This window comes from Euphorbia lathyris, chromosome 2, assembly GCF_963576675.1.
Source record: "Euphorbia lathyris chromosome 2, ddEupLath1.1, whole genome shotgun sequence".
NCBI lineage: Eukaryota > Viridiplantae > Streptophyta > Magnoliopsida > Malpighiales > Euphorbiaceae > Euphorbia > Euphorbia lathyris.
The window spans coordinates 118,424,879-118,434,791 of record NC_088911.1 but is presented as its reverse complement, the minus strand read 5'-3'; the positions used below and the strand labels follow the sequence as shown (position 1 = coordinate 118,434,791).

The following is a 9,913-nucleotide window of genomic DNA, read 5'->3' as shown; positions in this document are numbered from 1 at the left end:
AACCACACAAAATTCATCAATATTCACCTGTAACATTACAGAACCACACAAAATTCATCTGTAACATTACAGAATATCAACCACTAATATCCCCTAAGTTGGGCCAATCTGGTCCACTGTGTCACCCTATCCTGATAGAACCACACATAATTCATCACAATTCACCTGTAACATTACAGAACCACACATAATTCATCACAATTCACCTGTAACATTACAGAATATCAACCACTAATATCCCCTAAGTTGGGCCAATCTGGTCCACTGTGTCACCCTATCCTGATAGAAGCGCTCCCATCCTACAACGCTTTGGCCTCGGTGCACAAACCACCAGTGTACTATAGGGGGCACCGGAAAGTTAGGCGATAAATTTAAACGTATGTAGTGCTGGCAGTGATTCCCTAAATGAGCTATACAAATCTCACGTGATGGTCTTGTAGCAGTCGATGCGGCATACAATGGTAAGATAGTACCACACAACGCTAATGTGTCCCCACCTGAGAAGCCAAATAACATGATAGCAGAATTGTACATGGTAGCAACCGGCCACAAGTCATCCCAAACGATCATCCAATAATCCGGCGTACAACCTACACCGTCCCAACTTACTCTACGAAGAGCTGCATCAACAGTATCAACAAACACTCTTTGATACAAACAACGGTTAGCAATTACTTCATTTCGAATGTGATGCCTAACTGTCTACCACGCTTCTTCGTCACCAAAAATGTAAAATCCAACGATAGCTCCCTTCGGTCTCGTCTTTAACAATAGCATACGCTATCTTGAAGTTATTATTGCATGGCGTCATCCCAACAATCTCAACAAACGGCATTTTGTACTTGTTTGTTTTGTACGTTGAATCAATGCCGATGTACCAGTGGTAAGTCCTGAACATATCAACTGACTCTGGATGTGCCATGAACACATGCGTTATCACACCTGAATCAGCCTGTGTGTAATTGACATATTTGTTCTCCACAGCAATATGGTAGAATTGACTAGCCAGGTCTCTACCTTCAAACGCGTCCCTCCTCATTTTGTCCCTGTAATTATATATGTGTTTAATTACTGAGTTGTCCTCTGGGTGTTTTTCTTTATCTGCTGCTAAAATAGCACAAGGCTTTGCTTGAGCTGAAGACATATCACGCACAATTTGTTTAGATGCGATACTGAGTCCGCTCATTTGCCGACTTCCCTCTGGATACATACGCATTGTATGGTTATGCATTCCAGTTAATCCAGCCTTAGCCTTTATCCCCCATCCCGAAAGGTCTGCATGTTGATAGGCTTTAATCTGAAATTTACATCGGCACGCTTTAGTTTTACTTTTCCTAATTGCAGGATCTTCATCATTTTTCACACCACCTCTATATCGTTCACCCCGTGAACAGCGCAACAACTTCTGTTTACCCCCATTTTTGTGCGAAGATATTACAAGCTCAAACCCATTCTGAATAGCTATCTTTTTTGCCCAATCAATAGCATCCTGACTGGAGGGGAAAACGGTATCCGTTATAAAACGCGAACTATAATCAATGTTATCGGGGTTCCAATCTTCTATCGGTACCTGAATATACGAAAAATTTACATTAAAATTACAAAAAAAAATACTTCGGGCCTATTTCTCCCGTTCGAAATTAGTTCGGGGCAATTTCTGCCCACTTTTGCCTGAACGGGCAGGCTACCCGTTCCACCATAGGTGGAAACGGGCAGCGCGTACTGCCCGTTCCAAAGGTGGAACGGGTGGCGCGTACCACCCGTTCCATGGGTGGAGCGGGTGGCGATTACCACCCGTTCCTTAGGCCGATCGGGTAGTTCATCCGATCGGCCTAAGGAACGGCTCGCCACCCGCCCAGGCAAAATTCGAATAAAAAAAATAAAAAAATGATTAATAACGTTTTTAATTCTCGTAATATTACCTCGTGTTCGAACTCATTGTCTTCGGGAATGTTTTGATCCATTTTTTTCAAATCCGGGATTTGTGCTCGGGAGAGAAAACTAGAGAGAGTTTTTAAGGTTTTAGGGGGAAAAAAAGTGGCAAGGGTAAAATGGTCAAAACAGTGCGGTGAAACGGAAATTAAGGACGGTATTTAGCAATACCCTAAATATATACACTTTACCAAAAACTATGCGGTTTGTATCTTATCTTATCCCTTTCTTTAATAAAGAAAATATTAAGCTGAAGAATAATACACATTAAAGGGCAATCTTGACAGACAAAAAAGTTGAGTGCCCGAAAGAAAATCATATATAATTGCATTCAACGTCTCATTTCTCTCTCTCAATTTGCGAAAACAATCAAGTGAAAATGTTAGCAGTTTTTGATAAATCGATAGCAAAATGCCCAGAGGCCCTACAGAGTCCGCATTCTGGCCCTTCCTCGGCGCTCAAAGATGGATTCTTGGCTAACCATTTTGGGTCAATCCATCCCGGTTCTGTTACTGTCAATCTTGCCTCCTCTGGACTTTTATCCTACTCTCTTAACAAGCAAAACCCTCTCCTTCCAAGGTATTTTCTATTCACATTCATCTTTCTCGTTTTGATCTTTTCTCCCAAGAAGAATGATATCCATGTCTTTTTTTTCAATGATCTTATCTTGATTAATCTGGGCTAATGGAATGTCGGATTGATGAGAAAACCAGAAAGTTGAGAACCAATCGTTGATTTAGATGATCAGATTATTTATGATACTTTTTTCATGTTTCTTATTGTTAGCTTATCTTGATTAAATCTTGCTGGATGCTTTATAATGCTTGAGATTTGGTTGTGTTGTGAAACTATTCTCTGGATCGATCCCTAAACTCATATAACATGATTGATCCCTAAAGTCTGAATTACTTAGGATTTTAGTTTCTACTTTTGTGGAGACATGTTCCCAACTTCGATTTCTTTTTGCTTTTTATCACGAAAATAGCAAAATTAACGTATTTTGTTTGTAACTCTAAATGGTCATTGTTTTGGTGATTTGGCTTTAGTGTGGCATGTGATCCAAGTCTAAAGATTTCATTTCATCTTTTATTCTGATTTCTATCTTAGTTATGTATGTATTTTGTTTTATGGGTCTGATGATAAAGACAAACAGAAAATTCCAACAGTTTTGTATTGTACTATTTTGTATAAATGTTTGTCATTTTTCTGGTTTTGCATTCTGTTGTCTTATATAATAGAATAACCCTGATTCTATGCTATATATTTTCTAGTTTTGCTTCCACTTGACCAACTAGTTAGTTTCTTCCTAAATCATTCTACTTATTAGTCTTATGGCCTGTTTGGTTCAACTATTTGTTGTTGTTGTTAGCTGTTAGTTGTTGCTGGTGGTTGCCTCTATTTGTTGCTGGTAATTGGCTCTATTTGTTGTTGCTAGTAGGTATTAGTTGTTTATCTTTTCCAAATAGTTATCAGCAACGGTTTCTCCACGAAGGAGAACCAAACGGGCACTTAATCTTTGGATTGATATCCCCATAGGTTATGATTACTGGAAACTTTTCGTTTGTTGTCCTATTAGAGATAGAAAACTTGCCTTTTTGTGAATAGAAATCAGGAAATGAGAGCATGCTTTTTTCTGCAGAAAGTTAAATCCTAGCATATTACTTCACTTCACTAAACATTTTGTTGTACATTGTTAGATTATTTGCGGTTGTGGACGACATTTTCTGCTTGTTCCAAGGCCACATTCAGAATGTTGCTGTTCTTAAGCAGCAATATGGCTTGAACAAAACTGCGAATGAGGTGATCATTGTTATTGAAGCTTTCAGAACCCTCAGAGATCGAGGGCCTTACCCTATTGATCAGGTTGTCAGAGATTTCGAAGGGAAATTTTCTTTCGTTCTGTATGATAGCACCGCAAAAGCTGCATTTATTGCTGCTGTAAGTAAGCCTTTCTCCTGGTATTGAGCCTTATTTTGTCAGGGATTCTCATTGTGATTCATTTTCTCTTGTTCTTTACATTTAACGTTTGATCAGCTGATATTTTCAAGCTTAATTTTGTGTCGTGTAATGCAGGATGTTGACGGAAGTGTGCCATTTTTCTGGGGATCTGATTCCGAAGGCCATCTTGTTGTTTCAGATGACGATGAGATTCTGAAGCAGGCATGTGGGAAATCATTTGCTCCATTCCCTAAAGGTGAATCCTTTTGTATCAAGTAGGAGAATCGGCCATGAAAATGTGGTCTATACAATATAGTTTGTATATTTTATGTTTTCAAAGACCACCTTCATGTAAAAAAAAAGGGCGGCCCGGTCGCACTACGCGTCCCCGCTGAGCGAGGGTCCGGGGAGGGGTCCCACCACAAGGGTGTACTCCCCTGCCAATTTATTTGGCAAGAGGCCGCTCCTCAGACTCGAACCCGTGACCTCTTGGTCACACGACAACAACGTTTACCGTTGCGCCAAGGCTCGCCCTCATGTAATATGATCAAAATATCTACTTGTTGATTTTCTGGAAAATGTCTTGTCGTGCGAAGTGCATGTGAAAAAAGGAGGGATAGTATGAATGGGAATTGAAATATACTTCAGGTGGCTAAGGTATTACTGTTAAATTAAAACTTCAGACTGGGGAGCATTTAAGCTGGATTAAAGATTTCAAAACTCATGTACTTTTTTTATGTTTTCCTGACCAGTTTCATTGTACTGGTTTGTTTGTTCATGAATGTATATCCATCTCTTATGTAATCCTATGGGTTGAAAGTTATAGCTGCATTTGTTTTTCTCTTTCACCAAATTAAAGTTCACGGTCAAATTTTGGCCAAATACAAGGGTTAATAATATTGTGTTGCCCTTTTCTTTCATAGGAAAATTACATAGTGTTATCTTTTCTTTTTATTCTCACATTGACTAATCTTATGAACTTTTTTTTTTTATGGTAATTTTCATCTAAATTGTCTTAATATAATTTGATTGCATAACCTGTTAGTTTTTCTGTGATGGCCACAGGATGCTTCTTTACAACTTCTGGAGGATTGAGGAGCTATGAGCACCCTCTGAATGAGTTGAAGCCAATTCCAAGAGTGGATAGTTCAGGTCACGTTTGTGGTGCAAATTTCAAGGTGGATTCAGAGACTAAGAAGGAAGGTGGCATGCCAAGAGTTGGGAGTGCTTATGATTGGTCCTCACAGTACTAATTTAGTTCTTATTATTGGCAGGCGATCCTTCGGTTTTGTTTGATCTTCTGCCTTGTTCATCTTTTATGGTTTTGCTGCAGAAAATACATCCCAAACTTTATATTGTTATTAACATATCTCAAAACAAACCAGTAGTTATTTGAAGGCTATAATATTTTTCTTGTATCAAACTAAACCCCGAGTTAACTGGGTGTAACATTAAATAAGATTTACCTTGCATATGGTGTCTCCTATTCATGGTGTGTATGTTGATGGCACTTTTATTCATCAGTCTCTGGAATTGTAGGTTCTTGAATAACCTCCTGTTTTTCACTTTTGGTGATGACATGCTTTTGCATAGTTTGCATGTAGGAAAGATGTCTACTAGAATGAACCTCTTTCTTTTTTATTAGAATCTAAGCCACATAATTGGCTTTCCTCTAAAACTTGTAGTTTGCATGAATCAAAAGGCAAAAGGAATGATGAGACAAAAGAGAAAATACATCATCTTGTCCTTTGTGGAGGAAAGGAAAGATTTGCAGCTCCATTCATATTCCAACACCATCTCAAATGGTTAAGAAAAAGTTTTAAGAGAGAAGCATTCTTCACATTTCAATATCTCATTCTCGAAAACAATTTCTTGTCATATTCATAAGTAGATAGTTGTTGCTTTTCAGAGGACTAATGTTCTTCGAGAAAGTGCCAAAAAAATCTTACATGCCAGTGTACAAGAGTGGAGCATTTCAAAATCCGAATCAAATAAGTGGTATTTGTACGGAAAATACTATAAGCTTTACACAGATTAATGTCATTCTACCTGTTGCAAAGAAAACAATAATCTCCTGTTGTGGCTCATATTTAAGAATTAAGACATGCTACTTGCTATACAAATTATACGCAATCTATGCAACAAGTTAGGATAATTGCTGAGCAAACTACCTATCACAGAATTGGGATAATTGCTGAGCAAAAACTATGTAATATAAGTTTGGCAGTAGATGACAGGAAAAAGAACTTCTACAACTTCCTTTGTTCCCCTGAAAGTGTGAGCGATGATCTCACTAGTCCTTTGCGTCTGCAATGCCCCCTCCTGTTATCTGAAACACGTGTTTTTGTCAAGAATAACTTGTCTTAGACAGAAAATTGCTATTTGATTCACTTCTAGACTCCAACGGAAGTAGATAAAAGAAAAGGATATTGCTTCGGACTCTGGCAGATTTGGGGCATCAAAAACTTTGCAGACGCGCTGCTCGCCTTTCCCTTTCCTGAACATCAACCTGATTGTAGCTGCATGGGCAAGCACATGCCCTCCTGCTGGTTTTTTGGGATCTGATATGAAAACTCCTCCTCCTGGATCAGCTATAACTGCAACCAATATTCAAACAATATATGTGACCGATGTCCTTTCAGAAAATAATAGGTATACAAAAACTGCAAAGGTAAATTTGGCGCTAATACGCCAGCAAATTATAGCTAGAGAAAACATATTAAGCTGCATAGGTAAGGAAACAAATATTTAGTCACACCTAAAAGAAATAACTAGCAGAATGTCTTTAGATTTCTCTAGATGAGAACATCTTAGGTCAAGAGTACCTTGGTTAGTCATATAGACTGCAACATTGAACTCTTCAGCAATCTTTGTCAATCTTGAAAGCATTTGTGCTAATTTTTGCTGTAACAGGCAATTCTCTCGTGTCAACGGATAGAAGGACCATTTTGAGAAGATTGCATAAAAATTAAAGTTCGAATAACTATTATCTGTCTGATTAAGTTTACCTGGCGCTCTGCAAGTTCTCCTCTTCCAGTGAAATCCACTCGAAACAGAGCAATCACTGAATCCACAATCTGGATTGCAATAAACTAAAGTCATCACTCGCCAATCACTAAGCCCCTGAATCTAGTATTATTGTTTATGGATTAAGAAGCAAACCAGAAGTCTGAAAGGCTCTTCAGACATTTTTGCAGCCAAACCAAGAAGCAGGTTGAACTGATGCTCATACGTATATGCACGAGCATAAATGATCTTCCACATTCACATTGAAAGACAAAGAAAAATCAGGCCAGCTTCTAAGGATAAGTCAATTGATAATATTTTACTTAATGTGGTTCTTACATTATCAAGTACTGCTCCTGCATCCATACCAAATCTTTCAGCAATCGGAACAATCCTATCAGGCCGGCTGCAAGTGCCTCTAGTTAAGTAGAAAACAAAAAGCAGCCAAATAGGCATCCTTTGAAGATAATTAATCTCAAATTTTTGAAAGTGAAAAGAACTACAATGTAATGCTAGTCCTGCTATCAGAAAGAAGACAAAGATCAGGATACAAAGTGCCCTCAGTATCGATGTAGGCAACCTTTCCATTACCACCTTTCATATTAGTAGGAAGCTGCAAACACAATAAAAAGAATTATTTGCAATGTCATGTTATATGAATGATCATGTACATAACCAAAATGCTAATGACAACTGTGTTAATTTACATAATTTCATCTTATGATAGAAATATTTTTTATCTACAAAAGGGAGGACTGCGAAATGAAATTTGGTTTCAGACTATTAAGTACAAAGTAAATAATAAGACAATTATACTGGAGCATCCACTTCTTGGTAAAAATCTCATCTAATCAGTGAGCAACCGTCATTTGTTTTCAAATGTCATGGCTAGAACAACCAATTTGCCAAAATTCTTTGTCAATGTTTGAAGTCAAATAACATTATTTCACAAATAATAAAACCAAAAGACTAGACAGGTTGACAGTTTTAAGATTGAAGAGCAGGGGGTAAGAGAGAAACCTGTGTAGAGACACAGAGAGTATGAGCAAGCTGTGTTTTCCCGGATCTAGAGTGAAAATGAGATAAACAGAAAATAAATTATGTCCTAATTTATGAACAAATATGTGCATAAGCAAACAACATAAGATACAATTATATTCTGGAATATAATTTTTCTTACCTGAATTCCCCAAATGCTTCTGTTATACACATAGTCTCGATACCGCCTTTGTTAAATTAAAAAACAAAAATAATGTCAATCGAATACGAGCAATTTGCAAAAGAGTTGACGTTCAGGAGCATCTAATATTACAACTTAGATTTACCTCCCAAGAGTTCATCCAGGGCTTGGCTTCCTGTCGTGATACGAATAACGGACTTCCTCTGTCACGATAAACAAGAATCGGACCTTTTAGCTACTTTTAACAGGTTTGCAAAGTAGCATTACTTCTCTTGTTACGTATGAGAACTTGACTCGTTGCATCGAATCTTATCTCTCCTTGAACTAAAAAGAACAGAGAGAGTGTACAACTTACTTTGATCAGAGCATCACTTCCTGTTATATAACCAAAATTCTGAGAAAGAAAAAGAGACATACGTCGTAGTTAGAATATAAAGCGAAGAGACAAGTCCTAACCGAAAATCTAGTTTTAGTATCGTATAGATTTAGCACTGGAGCCTAGAGGCTAGATTCAATTATCAGTAATTTGAGCACTAACCACAAGCTTTTCAGCAGCTTCGCATATCTTATCAACTTTAGCCTCGGATAATCCTTTGATCCCTGTCAAATTCTGATAATAAAATGGAGACAGCAGCAATCAGAGATGACATCAACACTTGCAGAATTTCAACAATTTGAAAATCAACATACCTTTTTTGTGTGCATCATCAAGCCATTGCAGGTATAGATCCCTGCATCTTGAAGCTTTTTTACGTCTCCAGCATTGATTCCTTGTGAGATGACTGAAAAAATTACCAGATCTTAATACTGAAACATCAATAACATAGATAAACCTCAACGGCATTGATTTTGTAACTTACGCTTGTCAATGGCTTCAAACAAGTCCTCTTCGTCATCGATATCTTCTCGCTCGACAAGCTGTAGCTGACCTTGCTCTTCGGCTCTGAAACACAATCCAAAATAGAGATATGAAAGTCGCATTAGTTCAGATCATCACTATAATGCACTATTATTGATCGAATTGATAAGAAATAATGAACATTAACTTACTTGAGAGTGGCTATCATCTTCGATTCCGGAGGAGAAAATCTCAGTTCCTAGTTTAGCTGTATGGTTTTGAAGGGAGAGAGAGTGTGTGTGATAGATTTGAATTCAAAAGTGAAGTGTGTGTGCTCCAGTTCCTGAGCAGTGTATTTATAATTGAAATGGCGCGAATTTTCAAATTCCGTGATGAAGGATTGTCATCGCCTCTATATTATCCTCCAGTTAAAACCAGTCTGTGATCGATGACGAGGGTTCATATTTTGCCACATCAGCTCTCAACCAAGTGATACCGTGATGGGCTAAATATACTCCTCATTCTGGAGAAGATACTAGTACTTCAAATTCAAAATAGACCAACTAATTTCTATAATAAAAAAAAAAAAACAACAACTAATTTGGCGGGTTGAGACGGGTTTGGGCTATTCTTTTATATAAGGGAAATTTACATTCACACTCAATTTTTAAAAAATAACTACAATTTTGTCAGAAAATAATTTGAATTTTATCAAATTAAAAAACTGTCATTTTTTCAAAACAAAACACGTTAACCACTCCAAAAAATATAAAGGAAATTTACATTCACACTCAATTTTTAAAAAATAACTACAATTTTATCAGAAAATAATTTGAATTTTATCAAATTAAAAAACTGTCATTTTTTCAAAACAAAACACGTTAACCACTCCAAAAAATAAGAAATTCATAACTAAATAACTGTGACATTTTTCAAATATATTTAATGTTTTTGATATATTGTTAATTAAATTATTCCTATTGATTAAAATATAAATATAATTCCTATTCATGTGTTTT

The 9,913-nt window shown here is 37.1% G+C and overlaps 2 protein-coding genes across 2 annotated transcripts; one reads left to right on the top strand and one right to left on the bottom strand.

Moving 5' to 3' along the window:
* The first annotated feature begins 2,261 nt into the window (after positions 1-2,261).
* Positions 2,262-5,354, top strand: LOC136219671 (stem-specific protein TSJT1). The gene is made up of 4 exons (XM_066007160.1): positions 2,262-2,511; positions 3,630-3,870; positions 4,006-4,126; positions 4,936-5,354. The coding sequence occupies exons 1-4, from the start codon at positions 2,312-2,314 to the stop codon at positions 5,121-5,123; spliced, it is 750 nt and encodes a 249-aa protein (XP_065863232.1). The 5' UTR covers positions 2,262-2,311; the 3' UTR covers positions 5,124-5,354.
* A 383-nt stretch (positions 5,355-5,737) lies between these two features.
* Positions 5,738-9,357, bottom strand: LOC136219670 (meiotic recombination protein DMC1 homolog). Its single transcript, XM_066007159.1, has 15 exons — positions 9,107-9,357; positions 8,917-8,999; positions 8,747-8,838; positions 8,595-8,666; positions 8,412-8,450; positions 8,202-8,259; positions 8,057-8,102; positions 7,897-7,942; positions 7,428-7,489; positions 7,216-7,282; positions 7,033-7,125; positions 6,879-6,947; positions 6,696-6,774; positions 6,301-6,467; positions 5,738-6,208 (listed from the first exon to the last, which is right to left on the bottom strand). The coding sequence occupies exons 1-15, from the start codon at positions 9,121-9,123 to the stop codon at positions 6,164-6,166; spliced, it is 1,035 nt and encodes a 344-aa protein (XP_065863231.1). The 5' UTR covers positions 9,124-9,357; the 3' UTR covers positions 5,738-6,163.
* Between the last annotated feature and the right edge of the window lie 556 nt (positions 9,358-9,913).